Source organism: Lissotriton helveticus, chromosome 6, assembly GCF_964261635.1.
Source record: "Lissotriton helveticus chromosome 6, aLisHel1.1, whole genome shotgun sequence".
NCBI lineage: Eukaryota > Metazoa > Chordata > Amphibia > Caudata > Salamandridae > Lissotriton > Lissotriton helveticus.
The window spans coordinates 69811372-69838777 of record NC_136067.1 but is presented as its reverse complement, the minus strand read 5'-3'; the positions used below and the strand labels follow the sequence as shown (position 1 = coordinate 69838777).

At 46.7% G+C, this 27406-nt stretch overlaps 1 protein-coding gene across 3 annotated transcripts in view; it reads left to right on the top strand.

Moving 5' to 3' along the window:
• LOC144762234 (uncharacterized) overlaps positions 1–27406 on the top strand; it is a 407676-nt gene that overhangs the window by 166169 nt on the left and 214101 nt on the right. For all 3 annotated transcript variants that reach the window (XM_078647378.1, XM_078647376.1, XM_078647377.1), the window contains exon 4: positions 7373–7480. In XM_078647378.1, the coding sequence (XP_078503504.1) occupies positions 7373–7480 (108 nt within the window). The remainder of the gene's footprint in view (positions 1–7372; positions 7481–27406) is intronic.

The window sequence follows — 27406 nt, the reverse complement described above, 5'->3', positions numbered from 1 at the left end:
AATGCCTGGACTTGGAGTTGCGGATCCTGGCAATGGTTGCTCCGCCATTTTGTGTCGCGGTGTCGTCTCCCCGAGTTGGTATTGTTGAGACTCCTCCAGCTGCGGTGCTGGGATATCCGGCTGAGTGTTCGATTCTATGGGATCGAGTGGACCCGGTGCCGATGCTGCAGTGTTTCCTACATCCTGATTTCTCTGCTTCGTGCTGGACAGCCCAGATTTTGTGCTTGGCCACGTGGATCTTTGGTGTACTTTTGCATTCTGACTGCTGCCGAATTTTCCTGGTTACTTCTTGTTGGCCGGGACGGTGTTCCGTGCAGATCCCACTTGCCTTCCCTGACTGGTATGGACCCACTGTATCATGCTGTTCCTTGGCCGTGCCGGGGTCTGGCAGCTCTGCTCTTCATAAAAGTGGACAGGGGTGATCGGGCCTGGGGGCCTGCGGGGCTTTCGTTTTGTTAAATGGCGTCTCCGGGCCTCATTGTTTGGACAGTTCCTGTTTCCATCCTCTGTGTAGGCTTTTCTCAGTCTCCTCTCTGACCTCGATTAGTGATCCGTTGTTGCGGGTGGGGAGGTGTTCTGTATTTCGATCGCCGGCTCCTCTCTTCTTTCTCTCCTCTTTTCCTCTCTTTCTCTCCCTTTCTCCTTTTTCTTTCTCCGTTATTATTCCCTTTCTCTTTCTTCTATATTTCGGGTGACTCTGGGCGACAGGCACGCTGTTTAGTGGGGTAGGCCATAGCCATTACAGTGATGTAGGGTGGGGGGGGTATTTGTTATTTTAGTTTGTTTTATTCTATGGTCCCTTTTTGCTTTCTTTCTAGGGGGTGGGCTATGTCCCTTTGTTTTTTCTCCTTCGTTTCGTAAGTGTCTGCACTTTCTCCTGTTTCGGGGCGGGAGGGCTATCTATGTGGCGTCCCATTCAATCGCTTGCTATGATTTGTCTTTTATATTTGAACCCTTTGAGGGGCATAGGATGTCTTTGGGCCTCGCCCTACTGTGGTTATCTGACTGCGTGGGGGGCTGTATCCCTCCCGTCCCCCCCCTCTATTTCTGTATATGTTGCATGACGCCCTGGTAGATATGGCTGCTGCCTCCTCTATAAATCATAAAATGAAACCTTTCTTATCCTGGCGCTTACTGTGTAGCGATTTTATTCCACGTCTATCCTGTATTCATTTTACCGTACACATTGATGTTGCTTCTCTTTGACTCTCCTGATTTTGCGGCCGGCCCCTGTGGTTGTAGGCCTGCGCTTGTACTGATACGTGTCTCTCAATAAAGGTTTAAAAAAAAAAAAAAAAAAAGCATGCATGCTGAGAGTCATCAATGATGATGCCCAGATTTTTCACTTGAGGGGAAGGCTTTGGGAAATTGCCCATTTCAGTCGGCCAGTGTGTGGTATTCCATAGATTTTTTTTGTTTCCCTAGTACCAGAATCTCTGTTTTGTCCCCGTTCAGCGTAAAAAAAAATCTTGCATCCATCGTGCTATTTGGTTTAAACCAATTTTGAGGCTGGATGGATCGTCAGTTTTCTATGAGGAAAGGGAGAAGATGATTTGAGAGTCATCCGCATAAGAGTAAAGGGATATTCCAGCTTTTGCAGCTACCTCAGCCAAAGGTCTCACATATAGGTTGAATAGTAGTGGGCTGAGAATAGACCCTTGAGGCACCCCATGAGCAAACGAATGGATCTTAGAGCGGGTAGAATGCGAGAACACTTGGAAGGTTCGTTTTGTAAGAAATGCAGTGATCTTGTCTAAAGCAGATCCACAAATGCCGTGTGATCTCAGTGTGTTAATAAGTACTGACACTGTATCGAAGGCAGCGCTCAAATCAAGAAGAATGAGCGCTACAGTGTCTCCTTTGTCCAGGTATTGTCGTATATTTTCGGTAACTCCAAGTAGGGTGGTTTCGGTAGAGAATCCCGCTCTGAAACCCAACTGAGAGGGGTGGAGGAGATTGTGTGTTGTTTCAAAGTTGCTGAGGTGTTGATGTATATGTCTTTCTAAGTTTGGAGGTAAAGGACAATGCTCTTTGTCCTCACTATGTCCCAGTCTGGACAAGATGTTCAATTGTAATTGTTTATGCCCTCTGGCGGTTTGTAACGAGAAAAATCAAAATCACAAAACAAATGCAACCACCACATCTGTTGTGGTGTAAGGGCTTTTACTGATGTGAAGAACTGTAAATTCTTGTGATGTGTAAAGCTCGAGATAGTATGTTTGGTTCCCAAAAAATGATGCCGCAATTCTATGAAAACTGCCTTAATAGCGAAAAGCTCCGGCTCAGCCACCGTGTAATTCTATTTAGCCGGGAGCAGTTTCCGCGAGTAAAATGCCAAGGGATGTAAATTACCTGTGTTCTGATCTTTTTGGGATAAAACTCCTCCAAGGGCTACCTGTGAAGCATCTGCTTCTATAAAGAAAGGTTGATCAGGACCTGAGTGGGATAGGACAGGGGCTGTGATAAAGGCTGTTTTAAAAGTTTTGAAAGCTTATTCAGCTGCATCTTTCCAGACGAAAAAATATCCCTTCTTTAAGAGCTGAGTAATAGGTGTCACAATACCAGGGACATTTGGAATACGTTTCCTGTATTAACTGGCAAACTCAAGTGCTCTTTGGACCTCTTTTACAATAGTTGGTGATGGCCAAGTAAGGATGGCATCTACCTTTTATGATATATTGTAATCCACTCTGGGGAAAGCAAGTAACCAAGGAACTCAACTGATCTGACATGGAAAGTGCATTTCTCTACTTTTGCACATACATTTCTTCTCTCTGATGTTGTAGAATGGCTCTAACATGGAGTATGTGCTCTTGTTCTGTTTTGGAGAAAATCAGAATGTTGTCTATATGGACGAAAGCACATACAAGAAGTCATGCAAAACTTAGTTAATTAAATATTGAAATGCTGCTGGGGCATTACAGAGCCCAAACAGCATTACTGTATATTCAAATAGGCCAAATATTGTTCTAAAAGCGGTTTTCCACTCATCACCTACACGCAAATGAGATGGTATGCATCGTGTAAATCCAATTTAGTGTAGCTGGTGGATCCGCGTACCTGGTTTAAGAGTACTGTGATTAAAGGTAATGGATACAAAATTTTATTGTAGCCTTAAGTACTGCTCGATAATCGATCCAAGCCCGAAGCTCCCCATTCTTTTTTGCTTCGAAAAAGAGTGGCGAGCAACTGAGGGAGGTGACTGCTTTAACAGGCTTTAAGGGGTGAAAGTTGATTGGCATTGAATACTTAGGTGATGTCTGGAAAGGGGATTCCCCCCACTCCTTTGAGTACCTCCAAAGGGAATACAACCTACATCAGTCACAGAGATACCATCATATACGACTCCTGCATGCCCTACGATCCCATATACAGAGTGGTATATCTATTCCGGAATACTCCCCAATGGAAGATAGGTTGTTGCTTGACCCCATAACAGAGAAACCCACATCTACAATTTATCGTAAATTAATAAACAACATACCTGATCACTCTTAGAGCGGCTTGGAAGCGTCCGCAGATCATCCCCTTCTGGCCGAAGGTCACCGATACCATGTCTAGTGTGGTGGGGAGACGGTTCCGATGGAAACGAAATGGCTTTTATTGATGATTAAAGGGGACACTGAATGGTCTAGGTATGTGGAAATATGGTTGACCCTGGCAGTAGGAGTGGTTAAACAACATTTTGCTAGGGGGTGGGGGGCGCAGACACCCCCGCAGTGGCAGGAATGGAAGCGGGATTTTGACTGGTGCCAAAAGGCCAAAGAAACTGTATACAAAAGTAGGGGGTGTGCTAAAAAATGGAAGAAAGTGTGGCGCCCTGGCGGAAGTACAAAGAAAATAGAGCAATCATGGAGGGGTAGGATAGATTCGGAAAAGCTGCTGAAATCTGTCTACACAGCCAATTGAATAGAGCTGATAGCGAGTAGCCAATATCGGTATGTCCTTATATTTTATTAATACTTTTTTAACAGAATATATAGCTTTCAATTTTGAGAGTAATATAAAGTCAATATCGGTATGTCCTTATATTTCATTAATACTTTTTTAATAGAATATATAGCTTTCAATTTTGAGAGCAATATAAAGTCAAGGGGAACAATATGAGTTTTCAGATTAACAAATACTGTATGATGATGTATGTACACTGGATATAATGTAGCCTTGCCAATAGCATATGGCTAGATCTAATAAAATAAGTTCAAGTAAAAATATCTAAGACTTTATAACAAATAATAATCTTTTTTCCTTTAAAATGGAATTGTATTTATTTTTCCCTTTTTTGTGAGTAATGACGGTAGAATATGATGTTGGGCAGATAGAATAACAAGTTTAGATTGCAGAAATGTATTGTATGCACAAAACAAATAGGATTGTGGAAATAAAGACTGAGGGTTTGTCCTTTTAGTAAAAAATGAATGAGTAGAATCAAAAAGCGAATATAGTAGCTTCTGTAACAAGTGTTTTAAATTCTGTTTTACCCAGACTGTTTTTAATGATGAAAAAAGTGTCCTGAAGGTGAGGATTTCTTACACCGAAACGCCGCGTCAACCTATATTTTTCTTCTTATGAATTGTTTTATGATGTAATTGTTTTTATGAATAAAATGATGTTTTTACTAACACAATCGAAAAAAATTAACAAGATATATAATTTATTTCTTTGTTTTTCTGCCCTTATTGTATCCTGTTGATCATTAACTGTAATTTAGATACTGTATGATTTGTAAATTTGTTAATCTGATTGAAACTCCGCCCAGAATAGTTCCTTCACCCAAGATCTTATTGAGATGCTTATCTCATAAAAATAAGGAAAAGGGAAATTTAGATTTTTGTTTACATACAAACCCATTCCCTTTTCTACAAAGGGTTCCTCCCAATATATTTTTACGCTTGTCCAGTGTGGCCATTTCCACAAACCAAAGTCAACGGTGTGGTATTAAAGGGAATAAGTCCCGAGGACAGAGCAGAACCATCTACTCCTCTTACTGGTTCTGGTTCAGGTTTAACCACATGAGGCATTCCCGACCTTTTGCCCAGTGTCAAATCATGAAAATTTCCGGTAGCTCCGGAATCAGATAGAACAGACAAACTATGTCTGTGTTGTGCAGAGACAATAAATGTCATTCTAACAGTCATGTGTCTTGGAATTCAAATGACAATGTTGGTTACATATTGTGAGATCTTATGATCACCAAGTCTCGAAGGGACAAACTCAGTTCTCTCCAAGAGCTTTAGTTTTCCGATTCTACAAGACTTGTGTCCATGCAGGCCACTGTCTTGTCTTTTTCTTTTTGGGTTTTATTGTACATTCTCTCGCAAAATGCCCAGGTTTGCCGTAATACAAACAAACATTCCCTGTGTGGAGTCTGTCTTTTTCTTCTACGGATAACGATCCTCTAAAACCTCCAATCTGTATAGGTTCAGAGACATATGTTTTGTTGTCTACTTCTTTCTTTTTCCTTTTTAATTACCACCACCCTAGAATCTCCTCGTGTTCTCTCACGATTACGTTCACCTAATCTGTGATCGAGTTTGACCACCTGGTCTATGAATTCTACGTCATCCTCAGGTAAGTCCAGTATATGAGCAGGTGAATCCTTCAAGTCATCCACGAGTTCCCTTCAGAACAGAGAAATGTGCTTCTCTTCCGGCCATTGTCTCTCAGCAATTAGACTGTTTAAATTAGTGATGTAGGTAAGGAAGTCTTTGGAACCGTGACGTAAGTTAAGCAACTCATTTTCACTAGAATTAATAAAAACATGGTGTGCAAAGAGTTGTGTCATTGCATTCTTAAATGCTGCATGAGTTTACAAAAGAGGATCATTATTTTCAGTTACGAGAATGGACCAATTTGCAGCCACACCTCCTAAATAAGAAATAATAAACGCAACTGTAGCCTCATCTGTAGTAAAAATTTGGTGTTTACAAGGAAAATGTAATTGACATTGACTCATAAATGCGGCGAAGTGTTTGCTGTTCCCTGTAAAACATTCTGGATTAGCCAGAGGTACTGAACTGGGTATTATAACGGTTACTTGTAGTTTCTGATCAGAGGGTGGTGTAGGTGGAATTGAGGAAGTAAAGGTTGTTGACCCAAACTTAGGAGGATTCAGCACAGGTGAATTTCTCTTGGATTTTCATCTCTCTGTTGTGTGAATTCAACCCTCCTTCTAGATATTTCTTCTCTAAGTGTGGTGTTTTCCTATTTTAACTGTTGCATCTCTAAGTGTAATGCATGACTTACTTAAGCCAGTTGAGCGAAATCAGGGGAGGCTTGAGTAGAGTCCATGATGAATTTGTCGCCCAAAATAAAAACTAACTTTAGTGGCTTAGTCTTATATCGTAAGCCACTCACCTGAACTCCAGGTGGTTCAGATGGTGTGACAATAATTTTCAGATACCAGTAAAAACTGACAAGTGTGCAATGGATTAAACACTGCCCCCTTGAAAGGTCCCAAAGGGAAGGGGGGTGGGATAAGAAAAAAAAGAAATACCGGGAAATCAGGAAACGCTTTCTTTGCACCACCTTTACTGGAACCATGAACACTGGCTTCTGGATACTGCTGTATCTGTGTTCTAATGTGGGTGTGGGATTAAGCAGATGTCGAGGGACAATCACAGTTTAGTAACATATACTCTTATCTGACACTGCAACAAATGATATGGATTAATGGTCACATAACACTTTCGCTGTACAAACTTAAATTCCTACTACCAATAAACATACCAACAATCATGTGGGATCTTAAACACCAAAGAGGATCACGAGCCAAAAAGAAGCATGGCCTCACCAAAGGGTTCACAGCTCCAATAAGGAATATTGCTTTACCAAACGTCTCTGCGAAGTACTCTTGCAGTTAACATGCTGCAATACAAAACAAATGTATTAAGCATTAGAGATAAGAGATATGCTTCAACGTGAGTTAACAAGTTCTAATGGTATGCAACTTACTAGTATTCACCTTTTCTCAGTAAGCTTCTATGTCTTTTAACTGGAAATACAATTATAAGGAGAATAAAAGACATGTATAAAAGGGTTTCCCACCATACAATTGGTCTTCAAGTTCTATGTTCATATGCAAGAAATACGTTTCTTTTCATGTATCTAATGTCGGATACTATCACACGATGTAGAGTTCAGATTCTCTCCTATTTTGCTTGCGCTGATATTGCAAGCAATATAGTCCGTTAAACAAAATGATTCTTTAGTCTATTGCTTCGAAGGAAACAAGAAAGCAAGTCCGATGTGCCTTGAGGATAAAAATAGGTTTGTGTTGACCTTTTGTGGAGCAGCTGCTTCCAACCATTCACAAGCGCTCAATCGGTAGGTTCCACGTGTCAGTTTTAATTCTCCTGAGCTTCTATTACAGGTGCCGCGGTAGCTGAAGTCGCCGAGAAGATGAAAGGGAAGACCGGAATCCAGGAATCCAAGAAACCGCCCAAGAGGGAGGATTGCTGCGTCGAAGACTTGGAGACAAGTGAGTGCACCATAAATCAAACCAGGCTAGGCACGGAGCCTCTATGCAGCGAGAGTTAAATACCCTGCAGCGAGCAAGACACATGCACAGTCTAATTGCAGTTGGCCTTTCAATCAATCAATCATATCATTTGTAAAGTGCACTACTCACCCGTGAGGGTCTCAAGGCGCTGGGGTGGGGAATGCTGCTACTGCTCGAAAAGCCAGGTCTTGAGGAGTTTTCTGAAGGTCAGCAGGTCTTGGGTCTGCCGTAGGTGGATGGGGAGGGTGTTCCAGGTCTTGGCGGCGAGGTGGGCGAACGATCTGCCGCCTGAGGCCGCTCTTCGGAAGCGGGGGACTGTAGCGAGGGCGAGGTCGGCGGAGCGGAGCTGGCGGGTGGGGGTGTAGAAGCTGAGTTGTCTGTTGAGGTACGTTGGTCCGGTGTTGTGGAGTGCCTTATGTGCGTGGGTGAGGAGCTTGAAGGTTATCCTCTTGTTGACCGGGAGCCAGTGCAGGTCTCTCAGGTGGGGTGTGATGTGGCTGCGGCGAGGGATGTCGAGGATCAGGCGTGCAGAGGCGTTCTGGATGCGTTGGAGCCGTCTCAGGAGTTTGTCCGAGGCTCCTGCGTAGAGGGTGTTTCCACAGTCCAACCTGCTGCTGACAAGGGCCTGGGTGACTGTTCTTCTCGTTTCAGAGGGGATCCACTTGTAGATCCTACGGAGGATGCGGAGGGTGTTGAAGCAGGAGGAGGAGACGGCGTTGACCTGTTTAGTCATGGAGAGGGTGGAGTCGAGGATGACCCCTAGGTTGCGTGCGTGGTCAGTGGGTGTTGGAGCGGTTCCCAGTGAGGTCGGCCAACAGGAGTCGTCCCAGGCCGAAAGGTTGGATCCGAGGATGAGGACCTCCATCTTGTCCGAGTTCAGCTTCAGTCGGCTGTTCCTCATCCATTCAGCAACAGCCTTCATTCCTTCGTGAAGGTTGGTTTTTGCGGTGTGGGGGTCCTTGGTGAGGGAGAGTATCAGCTGGGTGTCATCGGCGTAGGAGAGGATGTTGAGGTCGTGGCAACGTGGGCGAGCGGTGCCATGTAGATGTTAAACAAGGTTGGGCTGAGGGATGTGCCCTGAGGTATGCTGCAGATGATCCCGGTGGCTTTGGAGCGGAAGGGGGAAGGCGGACGCTCTGTGTTCTGCCGGAGAGGAAGGAAGTGGTCCAGTCCAAGGCCTTCTCTTGGATCCCAGCATTGTGGAGGCGTGTTCGTAGTGTGTGGTGACAGACCGTGTCGAAGGCGGCTGACAGGTCCAGGAGGATGAGGGCCGCCGTTTCTCCGTTGTCCAGCAGGGACTTGATGTCATCGGTGGCGGCGATGAGGGCAGTCTCGGTGCTGTGGTTGCTGCGGAACCTGGACTGGGAAGGGTCCAGGATGTTGTTCTTCTCGAGGTAGTTCGTTGACGGTCTTCTCAATGACCTTTGCTGGGAACGGGAGCAGGGAGATGGGCCGGAAGTTCTTGAGGTCCTTGGGGTCCGCCTTGGGTTTCTTGAGTAAGGCATTGATCTCGGCGTGCTTCCAGCTCTCCTGGAAGGTTGCTGTCTCGAAGGAGGCGTTGATGACTTTTCAGGAGATGGGGTGCGATGGATGTGCTGGCTTTGTTGAAGATGTGGTGTGGGCATGGATCTGACGGAGATCCGGAGTGGATGGTGTTCATGATCTTGATGGTGTCATCGTCGTTGATGTTGGTCCAGTAGAGCAGGCGGTTGGTGCGGATGATGGTCGTGGGGGCGGAGGTCTCAGTGGTTGTCGGGGCGGTCATGGCGTTGAAACTGTCGTGGATGTCTGTGATATTGCGGTGGAAGAAGGTGGCCAGCGAGTCGCACAGGTCTTGCGAGGGTGGGACGTCGTTGGTGTTGGAGCTGGGGTTGGAGAGTTCCTTCACGATGTTGAAGAGCTCTTTGCTGTTGTGCGCGTTGTTGTCTAGGAGGTCTTTGAAGAAGGCCCTTTTGGCGGATCTGATGAGGTGATGGTGTCTGCGGGTAGCATTCTTGTGGGCGGCGTGGCTGTCCGGTGTTGGTTCACGGAGCCAGAACTTCTCCAGCTTTCGTCAGGTTTGCTTGGAGGCCCGGAGGTCTTCAGTGAACCAGCTGGCTTTCTTGTTGGTATGATTTTTGGAGGGTTTCTTGATGGGGGCGAGGGTGTTGGCGCAGTCATTGATCCACTGTCTGAGGTTGCGGGCGGCGGTGTCGGGGTCGGTATGGTCGGTGGATGGGCTCTGGGCGAGGGTGGTGGTTAGCTGGTCTTTGGTGACTTTGCTCCTGCAGCGGTGAGGCATCTGTTGGGTGCAGTGGTGCGTGGTGGGTTTCTTGAAGGTGAATTGGATGCAGCGGAGGTCGGTCCAGTGGAGTTCGGTGGTATGGTTGAAGGAGACGTGAAGGCTTACGGAGAAGATGGGGTCAAGCGTGGGTGGGTGTTGTGATGAGTTGTCTGAGTCCGAGGTTGGCTAGGTTGTCGATCAGGGTGGTGGAGTTGGTGTCGTCATTGTTCTCGAGGTGGAAGTTCAGGTCCCCGAGGAGGATGCAGTCAGTGGAGGCGAGGGCATGTGTGCTGATGAAGTTGGCGATGGAGTCGCTGAACTGTGGTCGGGGTCCGGGCGGTCTCTAGATGAGGGTTCCTCTGAGGGTGGTGTTGGGGTCGGTGTGGATCTGGAAGTGCAGGTGTTAGGCGTTGCTGAGGGTGTCGTCGGTGTTGGTCGAGACTCTGAGAGTGTTCCTGTGGACGATGGTGATTCCTCCTCCCGCTCTGTTGGTGCGGTCTTGTCGGGTGATCTTGTAGCCTTCCGGGACAGCTATAGCTATGTCGGGTGCCAAGGCGGGGTTCAGCCAGGTCTCCGTCAGGAAGGCGACGTCTGGGGAGGTTGAGTCGAGTAGGTCCCAGAGTTCAACGGCATGTTTTCGGGCGGAGCGGGTGTTGAGAAGGATGCATCTGAGGTGGTTGGGTTCTTTCCTGGTCAGCAGCATGATGGGGCGGATGCTTGTGAAGCTGCAGTTCCGGCAGGTGAAAGCTCCGTGGGTGGGCTTCGGGGCGGCCAGGAAGCAGGTGTGTGATCGTCTGGTGTTGAGTGCGTGGAGGGTTCTGGCATCGTAGCGGTGTCGGGCGTCGTGGCGTTCGTGGTGTCCAGGGGTCCTGGCGCTGGGCGCGGTCCAGGCACAGATGGGCTTGCCTTAGGTGTGCCAGCGTGGTACAAAAGGGGGTGGTGATGGACGGAGCATCTGAACCAATCAAACATTCACACCCAGTCAACAGATCTGGGTTTAATCCATCACCGTTGTTTAGCCCACTCTGCCACCCCAGTTCAGACATGGCCATATGCAAATCAGTCTGACCCTGTGCCTCATGGGAACAGTCCAGCCCGAACTGCCAAGCCATGCCTTCCCTGGACCGGAAACAAGCTTCAGAGGACCGGTTTCTGGCATTTCAGCCGTCTTCAGCCCGGCTTGCTTGAATCCAGTGACAAAGTGAGCAAGGGACTCACGTCTGAGCATACCCTGCCAACTTATGGCGAACAAAGTGGCACAAAAGGGGGTGGTGATGGACGGAGCATCTGAACCAATCAAACACTCACACCCAGTCAACAGATCTGGGTTTAATCCATCACCGTTCTTTATCCCACTCTGCCACCCCAGTTCAGACATGGCCATATGCAAATCAGTCTGACCCTGTGCCTCATGGAAACAGTCCAGCCCGAACTGCCAAGCCATGCCTTCACTAGACCGGAAACAAGCTTCCGAGGACCGGTTTCTGGCATTTCAGCCGTCTTCAGCCCAGCTTGCTTGAATCCAGTGGCAAAGTAAAATGTAAGGTCTTGTAGCGCTGTATTCATACTGCTGTGGAACCCATCCTGGCTTTCCTGTGAAATGTCCACTCCTGGGCACCCCCAAGGTGAAGCCAGGCATCCAAGCGCTGCTGGGGCCGTTGTGGAGATTAACCAAGCTATTGCCCAGAGTCACAGAGTGGGACCCATGATTAGACTAGGCACCGAGGCGAGAATTATCAGGTCCGAGGAAATTGAGTCCAAGAGCCGCCGAGGCGGGAATTGAACCCTGGTCCCGGGCCAGACCTCTGCATCAGGGTCTGCCGCTCTAACCATTGAGCCATGCTTCTCCACCCTGGTCCCGGGCCAGACCTCTGCATCAGGGTCTGCCGCTCTAACCGCTCTAACCACTCTAACCATTGAGCCAGTGGAGAAGCGTGGCTCAATGGTTAGAGCGGCAGACCCTGATGCAGAGGTCTGGCCCGGGACCAGGGTTCAATTCCCGCCTCGGTGGCTCTTGGACTCAATTTCCCCGGACCTGATAATTCTCGCAAAGAACTCACGTCTGAGCATACCCTGCCAACTTATGGCATAGCGTAGCGGCTTCCATATGAGGGGATGTGGGAGGGAGGAGCAGCTGGGAGGCGGGAGCGGGGCAGCAAATGGGATTGCAGGTGGACGGGGCCGCAGGGACGCATCGGCGGGAAAAACGGGCGGGGGCCGTGGGAGAACTGGGCACAGGAAGGAAAAACAAGTTTAGGCAAGAAAACAAGTACAGGCACAGAGGAATAAAAACAAGTCTGGGCAAGAAAGCAAGTTAGGCACAGGGGAATAAAAACAAGTCTGGGCAAGAGAGCAAGTACAGGCACAGGGGAATAAAAATAAGTCTGGGCAAAAAAGCAAGTACAGGCACAGGGGAATAAAAACAAGTCTGGGCAAGAAAGCAAGCTAGGCACAGGGGAAAAATACAAGATTAGGCAAAAACAATGCAGGCAGAGCCGTGCAGCAGCATGGGGAGCGACCTGCCCGCGAGCAGGGTCATAGGTCGCTGTAGCACGTTCCTTTAGTAAACCCACGAGCATTAATCAAGATGTGGATACTTTGCATATGTACATATCTTGCTGAATGTGCTGCCAACACACGTACTATGCAGAAACAAACACATGTCCAGTTCCCACCACTGCCACCAGGTTTCATTTCCATCAGTCAACAAATGTTCAGCATAGGCAGTAAACAAACATAAATAAACAGAATACCCATACGATTAGCAATAACAAGGCTCTTATAGTTTTAAATCCTGGCATAACAAGGATTGTGCACATGAAGTTCCAGGCCCATAACACAAATTGCATTAAACCACGCAAAAACATTAGTATGAAGACAACAGGCCGCAATGTGGTGCACAGTCATGAAAGCCATTGGGGAGCAAGGAGAACCAGTTTGAGAACCACTCCTGCTCAGGGGCACCTCCCTCCTCATGCATGCCTATTTGTAAATGGTGCAGTGCTTGGATGGCAAGAGTCAGTCCCATTGTCCATGTCATTCCCTGGAATAAAGGTGCAGCAGAATGCAATGATCTTGGCACCCACACCTCCCTCTATTGTAGTCATTAAGTCTATCACATATCGCTGTTGCATCACTATGAGGAGGATGGCTCTCAGTTCTTCCTTGATCAAATTAAGGCCAAGCTCAGTGCTTTTCACGATGTTGAGCATTTCCTACCTGGTTATTTGTAACCAGCAGGCGTTTGCTTTTGTTTGCACAATGAAGAAAGTTATGTTCAGTGGTGGCTGGTAGGGAACGGGGGTGGCGGGGGGGATTGAAAAAAAAAGAAAATATAAAAAAAACACTTACCTCTTTAGAGCCGCTCTCTCTCCTCAGTTTCTCTTCCTGACTCTGAGTCCCGGAAGCAGAAAGCATGCAGGCTCCTCTAAGCCAATCACGACACTGTCACCAGCATGACAGCAGCGTGGTGATGGGTCTGAGCGCCGAGGTTCGGCACTCAGACAGGGACCGAGAGCATGTGCATGTTCTTCACCCAGGCTGTGCACTATAGCCGGGTAGATAACATTCTAAGTGCAGATGACCGGCCGGCCCAAGATGGCTGGCCGAACCGTCATGCGCACTTACTGTGCAAAAAAATACTTCTCCCCCCTGTGACACAAACCCCTCTCCGCCCGAACCTAGCCTCGTAGTTACGAAAAATAAAATGATAACGTTGTTATTATCATTTTATTTTTCTACTTTCCACTGCGCTGAGTATGGACCCTCCTGCTGATAATTGTGCATCAGAGAACAATCTGATTTCTTCTGGAATGTCCTTGTACTGAGCCCAGCCAAAATAATCAGCAGTTCATTTTTCATGAGCCTGATACAACGGAATCGTCTTCTTCCTTAGTGAGTGTTGGTACAAATCTGGCAGTACTTCTCAGGGAATGACCAGGGTTGGGGTGTGTATTGTCACGAGGGAGCAAATGCCATGCCATCTGAGTGTAGGCAAACTGGCCACACTGCCAATAGGTATCCATCAGTGTGGAGGTGCCCCATTGCATATCTGAAATGTGCAGGATTGTCCCACAGTTTTTATTCGTGCCCACTGGGATTGTTCCTTAACTTCTTTAAACACAAGGAATACAGTATAAGTTTCCGTACACTTAGGGGTTGCCCCATCCCTTCTAGCCAAATGTATCCACCCACCTCGATATCCCAGATTTCCTGACATGGAGTATGTATGCTGTTGTTCAACCTTCCCTTACGAGACCCATTTCCTTTCATATCATCGAGATGGACAGCCTTACACTGAAACTCTATGTCTGGGGTCCATCTGTTGTAAAATAAGACTACCCCAGATACACATGCGGCCACCCTGAGAGCAATGATGGAATCAGGGGCAGACGTGTTTGTGCACTGGTTTTGCTACTTCCAAGAATCTCTTCTCTGGAAAGTCTTGGGGCCAAACAGTATCCTCTCGTATGGTGCTCCTCCTGCGCATTCTATGTAGCTCAGTTTGAATGTCGCTATGCTCGGTGAAAAGGTATAGTGCTGTGGAACTGTTCTCATGTCTACTCAGATTCACTACTACTCTGTTGGGTTGTACCTTGTTGGGTTGTATTTTGGCCTTAATCCTACATGGGTATAGGTGGAAAAAGCATTTTGCTTTTTCAGGGGCTACCTCTTGGGCCATTTAAGTTTGTCTGTGCCTACTGCATGCAGTATCAACAAACAGACGTAACATGACCTGGCTGATGTCTTGGAGCCCACGGTGGTCATTTGCTGATACATGTGTTTCTGTAAGAGAACGCTGTGTAGTGCATGTGGAATGCTAGGGTTAATTTTAGTGTAATTATAAGTGATATAGGAGAGATCCCTAGGCAAGCCCTGTGATAGTTTCTGGTTGGACTCCATTTGACTAGGCAGTTCTTTGGCAATTAATGGATGCAGCAGCACCAACAGCAAACAAAGGAATACATAGAAGTGCAACAGTACTGGGATGAATCCAGGGAACATGTTTGAAGTCCTATGGTGATTGGGGTTTCTTAGTTTAACAATTCAAGACAAAAAGTTAACAGCGCAGTTCGCACAATTTAGATACTGTTGGGGTGTTGATATTGCCACTGAAAAGGTGGTGCACTTCGAGATTCGATTGCAGACCTGTTGTATAACAGCTTGGTTAATTTGTCAATTCGGAAAACAGTGCATTATTGCATGTACCATCGTCAATCCTTTTCTTTAGGGTGTCTGTGCTTTTCTTTAGAAGTGTGTTCTCCACACTCCATTCACACAATTTTAGTGAGGTACCGGAAGGTGGCCTCTGTAGGGGTATCTATTTTTTGATGGTTCAGGACAAAAAGTGGGTTATTGTTTACAGAACGCAATAAGTTCTTGTGAGTCGTCGGGCCTCCACCCACTCCGTACCTGACTGGGTGTTAGACTGGTAAAGGATATTTACTGGGTGATCTCGTGAACATTAGGATGGTATCAGTTTTTAGCTAGTGTTCTATTGGTGCCGCCAGCCCCCCAATACGTCTCTCCTAGTTTGTACATGGGGGTGCTATTGGTGAGTGTGGTGTCTTTTGACGTACATGTGCACTGAACGATATGTAAAGAGGGGGCGTGTTGCAGTTGAGTGCTGTTGGTGGTTGCAACTTGCCCCGAGGTCACGTGTGTACCCCACTAGTGCCTGGCCTGCGATGTGCAGCATGACCCTCCCTTGTGGCACCAGGTGTCTTGACTATGCCCTTTTTCTAGAGACTTCTTTTGGGCTAGCTTTGAGCTTCCTTTTATGGTCTTTGGGCAATTCCCTAGATTTTACGTGATCTGCTCTCTCATTTATCATGAAACAGAGAGGGTCAGAAAGCTGTTCTGTGTCCCCTATGTGCACCTGTTCATGTCATTTTGTGGTTTCGGAGGTTGGGCTTACTGCTTTCTTCAGATTACGTATGTAAGGCCTTGTGTGTTGGCTGATTGCTAGGCCTGATACATGGTGAGCACATTCTGCATTCTGCTCTCACTCGAAGCTGAGATGGACTTTGTGGACTCCCTTCTTCCAGTCATCGCTTCTCCCTTTACCCATGTCTTTTCCAGGGTATTGTGCCTGCAGTACTCAACTGTTGCTAGGGACTTCCTAGCGGAGGCATTCTCTTGTTATTTAGTCGAGCATAACCCGGTGAACAGACTTTGGATTTTTGAAAACATTGTGGGAAACGAAGGAAAACATTGCTGCATGTAGAATACGAGTCGAAGTCCAAGAACTCACCGGAATTCGCCTAATCATGGTGATGGACTGGGACAGCTGGTTATTCTGGCAAACCTCCCCTTCCGAATGACTCGGCGCCATGCATTGCATTTGAAAGCCTGTCAGATGTTGTGCGTTTGCTGTGGCGGCTATGGGGTCTTCACTATCCCAAGCGTACAGGAACCCTGGCTTTTGACATTGAAGGACAGCTTCATTTTGGAACTGAAAGGGGGCATCCATTTGGCTGGAGGCTGCTAGTTTTTCGGGGGCGCTGTTGGGGCTATCCGTCATGAAGGAATCTTGGTTTCGGGCTATATGCCAGAGAATGGGTACCTTTTGACCTGATAAATGGAACCCGTCCCAATTGACTTGTGAATGCCGGGACCTGGTTGTGGTTCCCGAGACCTGGGTGCCTGCTTTTAGGCACTGGTCGGGAAGCCACCCTACCGCCCTCATCAAACTGCCCTCCTCCTGAGGTGTGACCAGCCAACCTGGCCCTGGGGGATTTGTAGCAGAGTGGGGCTTAGGCTCCTGCAGGGGCTCTCAATGGCGGATCCTAGTGAGGATACTCGATGGACAAAACACATACAGCAGCCCTTAATTCCCAAATGCAATTAAAGGCTTACATTTCTAATGTTGTCTCACTGGTCCATCTTTTGAATTTTGGTACAGTGAATTTTGAGGAGTGGGTGAAATGGTTGGTATGCTCCAGGGGTTTTAACTTACTGCACATTTGTGCTCTGAATTTGTGTGAAGGCATTATCTCCCCGGACAGTTACCCCTCCCTGCTGCATTTGTGGCCCCGGTCTGTGTTGGGCTGGGTTCCCTGTCTGCTGTTGCTGTGACCACATGTTTGTCCATCTACCTGATCCCTGTTGTTGAGGTGTGGTGGCTGACTGACCTCCTTGCTGTTGAGTGTAAAGAGCATTCGGGTTACAGTAGACTTAATTTCGTGGATGGAGATTTTATCGGGGCTGGCCCTGGCTTATAGACCTCAGTTAGTGGTCTGGTTGTTGCTAACCTCCCTGGCCTCTGCTTCTGTAGCTGGGTTGAAACCCACTGGGGTTCTGCGGCGGAGCTCCCATTAAGACTGGTGCCATTTGCGTGCTCGCTGCCCCCTCAGGGTGGACTTTTCTCAGTTTGCGTTGGACAAATTTAGCTGTGTCTCTCTGGGCTTGCTCCTGTTTTTCCCTATCCTTTTGTTTCTTTTTGTGATAGTGTAATATGTGGGCTTGTATCTCTCACCAAAGTTTGGTGTCTAACTCTTCTACACTGTCCAATCCACTTTGTATCTCGGGTCAGCCTCTTTTTGAGGATATTACAAAAGAATGCGACTTGTGGGCCTGTATCAGTCCATGGCTATCATGTCTCTTGTCTCCATTGTTCCCTCATCCAATCCAGAAAATTAGTTATGATTTCTCCAGGTTTCATAAACTCTGCCATTAACTCTCCTGCATCAGGACATTTCCCTCAGGCCCATCTATTTTTGGTGCCTGTGTAAATTGAATGTGGTCCCGTCATGCTCGGTGTTTGTCAGCGTGATTTCTGGAATGCAAGCTCAGGTAAACACCTTGTTAGTTTGCTCTCCGATACAATTACGTAGCAGACTTTTGACACCGCCTATCGCTACTTTTTTCCCCGCACTGTTCTTCCCGTAGTGTTCTTCTCAAAACATGAGATCCATTTCCCCGCTCCATCTGGCAATGGCAGCAGTTTGGCCCTTAGCCCTTCTTTATCCATCTGAGCTCACAGATTGTTCTTGACGTGCCCTTCTACAGTAAAGGGTACATTTTGGCTTTTGGTAACTCTACTGGTTTCTCCCTAACATAGCGTTTTCATTTTCTTAGGCAACCAGCCATGTTGGGGAAATTCCACTTGAGATCTCCTCTGCCATGCCGGATGCAGTCTTCCACTATGGTCAAGTCCTCTGGTATGAAGGATCCCTCCTATAGCCAATGTATATCGTACTGGTCTTTTCCCTCAGGCTAGCTGGTGGCAGAATGACCATGCAAAGTCCTTGCCTTCCTCGCTGGCCACTATCTCTCTTGGTGTCAGTCTATCTGCCCGCGCCTTCAGGAGGAGCAGCGGACATCTTCGTTGCTGCTCCCCTCATACATACACAAAGGTGCCACCTTGGTTCTCTTGCATCTTGGTTGAGTCGGCAACGGGCTACCTTGCTCTCTTATTTCCTGGTCAGGCCTTCTACGTTGATAATCTGGTGACGCTCGTATTCCATTAAAAGCCTCTCATCTAGTTTTACCTCTGATTTACTGCCCAGTACCTACCCCATCTCTCCTCAGGTGGAAGGCACGCTGCTCTGCTTTCTCGCTGTGCTCCCACTGGGAAAGCTCTTTCTCTCTCCTTCCTTAGCTCATGCCTTTCCTCTAAATCTCATCTAGGTTGCCTCCTTCGCTCTGAACTATGAGCTGCTGTTTTTGGTTGGAATTTGCCCTCAAATTTGCTTTCTGTTGTTTCTTCTGCTATCTGAGCAAATCCTGTAGCTCCATCCTTGTCATCGATCGCGAAAGACTGGGCCCCCTATCCTCACCCCAGCTAGTTGTATCACTCTCCACAACCTTTGTTTACGTAGCACTTTTCACCCTAAGTGGGATGGGTAAGCCCAGACGTGGGTCCCTTGCTCACTGTGCCACTGGATTCAAGCTAGCCTGGCTGATAAAGGGTAACACCCAGAAACCGGTTCCAGGATGCTTGTTTCCGGTCCACGGAGGACCTGGCTTGGCAGTTCGGTCTGGACTGTTCCCATGAGGCACAGGGTTAAGACTGATTTGTATATGGCTGGGTCTAAACTGGGGTGGCATGGTGAGCAAAAGAACGATGGATTTAACCCAGATCTCTTGACTGGGGATGAATGTATGATTTATTTAGCATCCCGTCCATCATTTGTTTGCCTAGCACTCCTCAGGTGGAAGGCACGCTGCTCTGCTTTCTCGCTGTGCTCCCAGTGTGCAAGCTCTTTCTCTCTCCTTCCTTAGCTCATGCCTTTCCTCTAAATCTCACCTAGGTTGCCTCCTTCGCTCTGAACTATACGCTGCTCTTTTTGGTTGGAATTTGCCCTCTAATTTCCTTTCTGTTGGTTCTTTGGCTATCTAAGCAGATCCTTTACCTCCATCCTTGTCATCGGATCCCGAAAGACTGGGCCCCCTATCCTCACCCCAGCTGGTTGTATCACTCTCCACAACCGTTATGAATCTGCCTGTCACTCGAGTGTTTTTGCCTGAACCTGTTGGAGGGCGTGTCTCCATGCTGCGGGGCTCTATGGACTGGGGGCAACGGACTGGGGGGTGGGGGGATCGAACTTTCGAGAGCCCTTGCACTGAACTTGGGCGGGGCTGGGACTGCTGGCCTGTTAGACCCTTATGCTTGGCCCGAACAGTCCTTTGCTCAGATGAGGGACCTCCAGCTCCCTCAACTGACGGATTTGTGTATCCCAGTGCGTGAAGAGCGTGCATTGGGGAGAGCACCTCAATACCTGCATATGAAGGGGGAGGTGCAGACATCTTGCTTGCTGTTTGTGTATTAGGATTATCGGTCTGGGCCTATAATTCTAATAGTGCCCCTCTCCTGTCCTCCTTTTGTTCTGCGTAGTTGGTTAGTATGTGTGTTCGATTGGGTCAGTGTCAAAAGTTCCCTGCTTTGGCCATGGAAACGCATGGGCCTTAATGTGTGCATGCCATTTTAGGCAAAACTTATTACGTTTTTTAGCCTGTGTGGGGAAGCTGGTTTGCATTTGTTATAGTGGCGACTCCATGGTAAGTTGAGTAGTTTTAGAGGACAGATACACCATAGCTTCTCTAGTTTAGGTATTCTTTAGTTTTGCTCTAAGCGGAGAAGTAACAGGGGTTATTGGTTCTAACTACTGTGCTATGAGCTCAGCGCTGTCTACAGATCTACATTTCACAAAATTAAATACCAATGCATATGAAGGGTCGCAACCTAGAAAAAAGTTCTATTGTTTTTCAAACTACATGAAATTTGGCATCTAATAACAAACTTTACTTTGGCATCAAATAATAAATTTTACATTGGCATCAAAAAACGATTGTGAGAAATAGCAGTGCCTTCATATAGCACATAGAGTCATCAACAAAGCTCAATACTTAAGACAAAATATAGTTCCATTAATTTCCAGCACCATCCACAACATCAAATATACCTTGTATCAAGTTCAAACTATAATAAGGAAAAAACTGAAAGAGAAAAAATAACGACTTTGTCAAAAATACTTTAGCCCACTTCTAGCGCATGTTATCCTGCGACCAGGGGAACCTCTGCGCAGTATACGCGACTAAGTGAGCCTGATAGTCTGTGAATACTGGCTCCGGGACAAAGATAATCATTTTTTGTGGAGAAAAGGAATAACTTAAAACCCCAAACCCCTCTTGGCCAAACACAAGCTACACCTAATCTCCAAGATCCAAATATTTTTCCCAAACGTCCAAATAGCACCCTGTATCACACCCTGGGCCAAGCGTACCATTTGTGTCATGCCTAGTGGTCCAAGCGCACAACACCTCTCACGTCTTTCAGACGTCAACAGTGTTAATAAACCGGTGCCACTGAGAAAACCCTTTTAGGCTAGAAAATAATATTGAGTTGCCAGCCCTGTATCACACCCAGGGCCCAGGCGTACGATCTCTGTCACGTTCAGTGGTCCAAGCGACCAACAATATTCACTTTTCCTAGTGTGCTGACTATCGAAAAAAGTTGACCTACCAGGGAACGCCGCTGAGGAGGCCTTGTGACTACTCAATTCAGACACATAAAATAGGTAACTAACATGCCAGATTTCTGTCAGTGGCAGGGTGCTCCGGTTACATTTTTGCACTTCTTCCTATTTTGCCATACGACAAATGCTGGGACTAATGCTCTGATGTAGTCCCTTACCCTTTGAGACAGCTGCTTCAGGACGGACCTCCGACCCACAGATTCAGCAGAACGTTCAATCATTTGTGGTGTCTGCTCACTTTCCTTGCTGTGCAAATGTGAATCTGTCCATGCGGGGTACCCTTCTTTCGGCTGCATTTGGTCCAAGGTACCAATCGGCTCCAGGCTGGATCACCACAATGTTTCTCGAATATGAGTGTACCTTGAAAAAACAAAAGACAAGAGGCATTTGGCAAAACAGGTACAGTGTGTTTAAATGCGTCGGCCGGGAGACAGTTACAGAACCGGAGCCTGAGAACTCTCTCAATGTACAATCAATCTGAACAGTGTTTTAAACATTTCTGTGAGTTGTATAAATTGATTCCAGTGATCCTTTTTTTGGTAAAGAATGTGGTCCGTTATCTTTAAAATCATAAATAAGGCCTCTGATAACAAATGCAGGTGGGACTCGACCATGCGTGGGCACAAAAGAGCCAGTGGGTAAAGTATCCAGATGTCTGGATTGAGGGGGGCGTGATCACTGTGTGTAGTGTGTCTGCTGAGTCCTGATTGGCTGTGTGTTCCTAACTTCATGTGGCGTCTGATTTTATGGTGTTTTGGGAACTCGCGCACCCCTGCGACCATGGGTGCTTTATTGGGTCCAATTTCCCTGGACCATTGAGGTGTCGATGTGGGATTGTTTTGAGGTTCCTGTTCGTGTGTTTGTCTGCTGGCTACATGCCAACCCCACCTGTGACCTGTCAATCAGTAATCTGAGGCCTAGGTCTCAGAGCCTGCCTGACCACCAATTTCCGAGTCGGGGTTGACTGAGAGTTTATGACTCACATTGATATTGACTTTTTCAATATTAACAGTGCTGTTGTTGGGGTTAGTAGTAGGATCTGGTCTGGGTGGTTTGTCCGCTTTCTTCTTTTCTTTTGAACCACCACTGGACCTCGAGGGCATTCCAGATCGCATGATATGTTATAATTGTAGATATGGAAATACTAATCACAACCAGAGAATACAATCAGGAGAGATAATGGCTCCTAGTGTGGTATATAAATAAATAATACCGGATCTAGGTTTGTCTGGACTTAGCAATAACAGATAGCTCAATAAAATAAGAGTCAAGATTCGAGGTAGTAGGAGTTTGCAGGTTTATTACAGCATAAAGGACAGGAACAGGACAACCTGCACAGGAATAGGATGGCAGCGCTGCCGGGGGCAGAATCGGGATCGGCGTAACATTTAATAACGGTGCACGATCATATATACTAAAACAGTTGCATTACAATACATACGATAGGCGGAGCAGTGGGTGTGGTCAATAGCAGTCGCGAAAGATAAGGGTGAAAGTAGGTGTAACAGAGGCGTATACATAGACATGTGATGCAAACGTAACAGAATATGTCATGAATGGGGCGGAAACATGGAGGGGGCTACCTAAGGAGCCGGGACCTCTAACCTAATGGTGCGCGCAAACTGGCAATGACGTGTTACTAGGAGAAGCTGGGGGCTACGAACTCTGTGCTAGGAGCAGAGACTGAAGTCTGGAGAGTCAGGGCGACATGTACCTAAGCAGTACCTAGTATCTGATGTTTAGAGAACATGTTGATATGAACTAAGAGTCAGGAGGGGAGAGGCTAACGAACTCTAAGACTGGAGCATGCATTATTCTACATGTAGTGCGTGATGAAGAATATTAAATGACCATTAAATGCAGTATTTCTCTAACGTGGAGACGTAAAGGCTAGACAATGACGGAAACTATTGATGCAGTTCAGTAGCTTTAGGAATGCAGAGAAGGAGGACTGAACTGATAACTGGAATCATAACATACTCTTGGCAGACTCAGAGGCAGAGCCAGGCTGAGCCGGGCACTGTGAGGCAGGAAGTAAGTGAAGGGTCGAGGATACAGGTGGGGGCTGTATCGCTCCTCAGTGAGGCTTCAGGAGACAGGAGCTGAATCTGGTGTCCAGGCCCTTTTGAGGCCTAGAAACGGGGACTTTACAATGGAATAACGTGCACACTGAGAAACGTGGCAACGTAACTTTACATAGGCCTGATATTCGTAGTATTCACGAGAACTGGAAACTGGCATACTAGTGGTGGACACAACTGTAATTGCGTCATTAATCGAAAATGGGGAATACATATGCATATCAATCATGCACAGATAACATATGATGGAGGACTCGTAGGGACACAGAACATGGCAAAATTTACTTTTCCACATTCCCTCCTTGTCACTACGTTTCCTTCAGGAAACATCAATATTCATGATACCGTCTATCATTTCATACAGTATCATTTGCTCGTCTCGAATTTTCTGGGAACGTGTTTTAGAACGGGGCTTGGGACTAGGAATACAAGAGGTAGCACAAATGCCGCAAATCGCAGGGCCACATTGTATACAGAGGCAGCAGCTAAATATGATCGCTACTGCAATACCTAGAAAGGACAAGATTTTCCATCCCCAGGCGGAAATTATATTCCAGAACCAACCGGACCATGTCCAGGTGCCTGGATCTTGGTGTAACAGATGGGCAATTTTATGGAGTCTGGTTATAGCTGAATAAACAGACGGAGCGTTATTTGGAATGAAAATGCAGCAACTAGATCCGATGACTCTACAGGCCCCGCCCCTATCGGCCAATATGACGTCAAGGACGAGACGATTCTGTAAAACGACAAATCTCATAGCAGATTGCTCTTCGGTTAAGTTACCTAGAGCAGAGGCAGTCTCATTTACTACAGCTTCAAGGGTTCTGGTTAATCTACGAATTAGCTTACTATTCTGGATAGGTCCTATAAAGAAGAAGAAACCTCTATTGAAATCTGTATACTGTTCTAGAGCAGCTTCAGTATAATCGACAATGGGGGACTCGATCTCCCTTTTATGTCTAATGTGTACTAGATGTGTGTTTCTATGGTAATCAGATGGGGCTAGGAAAACAGGTGGCAGTAGGAAGGCAATGTAACAGGTTCCCTCCCAATTGAGGGGCAGACGAACATATGCAGTTTGACCACAAATAAAATAAGAATGACGTGAAGCTTTGAAAATAGATTTCCTACTGTCACTATATTTGACAATAGTAGTACAATCGCTATGTCCTACATGTACGGAACCATTATTTCTAACACATAATTCGCCTTTGACTGGTAGTACTGAAATAGCAGGTAAGTCTGGAGTGGAATCAGACTGAACATTCAGGACCATGAAATTCGAAGAATAATTACCTAAGTTGTAAACTTCATTTTCTAGATCTAACCCTGTTCTGTGGGGAAGACCTTGCTTGTCTGGAAAACATGTACTGTTAAGAAAAGACATATCTGTTGAAGATGACGTTAACGTGGACCATGCTCCACACGAACCATTATGTGAAAATGGATAAGGAAAAAGTGGCAGAACTCCCTTCGGGGTCTGGAAAGGGGGGAGTCGACCACACACCCAACAATTAGTGGCATTGCTGGTCTGGTGTGAATAATGTAACATGCGGATGAAAGAGTTATTACGCATAGCGAGGCGGTAAGAGAGTTCATGAGGAGGCAGATCACTAAACGTGTGCTCTACTGTAGCATTGGCAGACTTATTTACATGAGAAACTGGAAAATACAGATAAAATGCATAGCTGGTACAGGAAATCATAATACTGAGAAATAATATGAAACATAGAAAAACGATACATCGGATTGAGTTTTGACTAACTCTCTCACTATGGGGGTCTATTTTATACATGTCAGAAACCGGTCTAACCGTTTCACCTAGGGGAGGACTTAGACAATCAAACTGGCTGACTTATTTTACTAGAGCTTAACTTGAGTTTATACTCCTGTTGCGGAGTTTTCTCTAACAGGGAGGGTGCAGTATCATTGTCTTTTGCGGGACAGTCCTTAAGAATAGTACTTTGGCAGTCCTTCGAATCCTGGGAAATGTTCTTTGAGACTGGCTTCAATCCATAACATTTTTTAATATGCGAAAGATGCACCCAGCCTTTGCGTCCCTCCAACTTCACGGCTGTACGGGTGGCCAGGAGGACCTGTCGGGGCTCCTTCCAGCGAGGCTCCAGCGGACTTGAGCGATCGAAATTACGCACTAGGACCATGGATCCTGGAACAATTTCATGCGGTGCCACCTCGGTATTGTCTGGAAATGCGGCAGCAACCTGTGAACGACAAGAGTTGAGGGCAGACATCAAGGAAGCTAGGTAATCTGTCAGCATATTACTTGAAACATCGGTAATACTTCGGGGTCTAGGTGTACCCCACATGTTAGGGGGGCGGCCGAATACGACCTCGTACGGGGACAGACCTGATCTGGAATGTGCGACCATGCGCATGTTAAACAGAGCAACTGGCAGGGCAACCAGCCAGTCCACACCTTTCTCTTGACAAACTTTTGCAATACGGATTTTCAAAGTCTTGTTATGTCTCTCTACGAGACCGGCTGCTTCAGGATGGCGTACACAATGGAACTTCCACTGGTACCCTAACAGAAGGGAAACGTGCTTCATCAACTCAGATGAGAATGGCTGGCCGTTGTCAGAATATACGACTCTAGGGAGTCCGTAACGGGGGAAGAATTCACGAACCAACTGCTTGGCAGTGGTCGCGGCTGTGTAATCTGGGACTGGATATGCCTCTGTCCATCTGGACAAAGCGCATACAACTACAAGGACATACTTGAAACCTCGACATCGCTCCATCTGAATATAATCCATTTGGAGGACTTCAAAAGGGTGGTCAGGGGGCTGGAATCCACCTTGTTCCACCGGGACACTTTTACCTGGATTAAACTGGCAACATATCATACAGGTACGGACTTTCTGCTTGGCTGCAGCTCGTAAATGCTTGTTGAACCAAATGTTCTGGATACTATCTAACATAGCTTTTTCTCCTAAATGTGCTGGACTATGTGCGGTATTGATAATGACTTGAACCATAGAGTCGGGGAGAAACCATGTGGCTTTACCCTTCGTTACCCATCCCTGATCTGTCTGGACCCCTCCTTGTTCGGACCATTTCTTTATTTCTTCAGGAGTAGCATGTAACTGGATATCTATGACATCTTGTGTAGGGTCCTTAACTGTCATACATGTAGTCGGATCTGGAGTATGTGTCTGTGTCGGATTAACTGGAATGTCTGGAGTCTGTGCTGTAAGCTTGGCTGTGCGATCTGCTAGATCGTTACCCTGAGAAATAGTGTCAGTAACTTTCGTATGTGCTTTGCACTTCATGATAGCAATAGATGTCGGTAAATGTATTGCATCTAACAGAGCTTGAATAAGGAGACCATGCTGAATCTTGGTTCCATGAGAAGTCATGAAACCTCTCTCCTGCCAGAGCACTCCGAAGTCGTGTACGACTCCAAATGCATAACGTGAATCTGTGTAAACATTAACTTTCAGGTTCTTGGCGTGTATGCAGGCTTGTGTCAGAGCAACTAGCTCTGCTGCTTGAGCAGATAGGGTGTCAATACGGTGTGTCTCTATAACTTCAGTGTCAGTAGTCACTGCATACGCGGCGACTAGTTCTCCTGTACTTGTTCTCATACATGAACCATCCACATAAAGTGTCAGGTCGGGATCTGGTAATGGAGTATCTGTCAGATCTTGTCTTGGTTTTGTCATAATGTTAACAACTTCCACACAATCGTGTGTGGCAGGATTCGAATTAACTGACGGTAACAGTGTAGCAGGATTTAAAACGTTGCAGCGTCTGATTTCTATGTGTGGCTGGAACAGTGTCAATTCATAACCTGTTAAACGTGCAATTGTCAAGTGCTGAGTTTGTGTTCGGTTCAAAAGAACTTCCACGGAGTGTGGAACTTGTACTGTCAGGGAGTGTCCTAATACTATGGAATCACTTTGTCTGATAGCTAGTGCTGTGGCTGCAACTGACTTGAGGCACGCAGGCAGAGCCTGGGCTACAGGATCTAATGTGCTCGAAAAATAAGCACAGGGCTTGTACTGTCCTGCTTGATCTTGTGTGAGAACTGATAATGCTGTACCTTCACGTTCAGTGACGAAAAGTGTAAAAGGCTTACTGTAGTTCGGTGTTGCTAGAACTGGGGCTTGACATAGGGCTTTCTTTAACTCATTAAAACTAAGTGTATGTTCAGATGTCCAAGGGAGGACAGTCGATACGGCTGCCTCCTGTGTCGTTAACTGTATCAGTGGCTTGGCTAGAAATGCATACTGAGGAATCCATTGTCTGCAATAAGAAGTAAGGCCGATAAAAGCACGTACCTCCTTCTGGGTCTTGGGCTGAGGAAGACTCGCTATTAACTGGATACGGTCTGGTGTCAACTGCCTACCCCTCTTGGACAGTAAGTGTCCTAAGTAGACCACTTGCTGGACACAGAATTGAAGCTTAGAAGGGGACACCTTGTGCCCCATCTCGGCCAGGAAATACAAGACTGTAAGGGATGCTCGCTCGCAAGCACGTTCAGAACGGGCTGTGATCAGTAGATCATCGACATACTGGAGCAGGGCAGTGTCAGTTGGCATGTGAATGTTGTCTA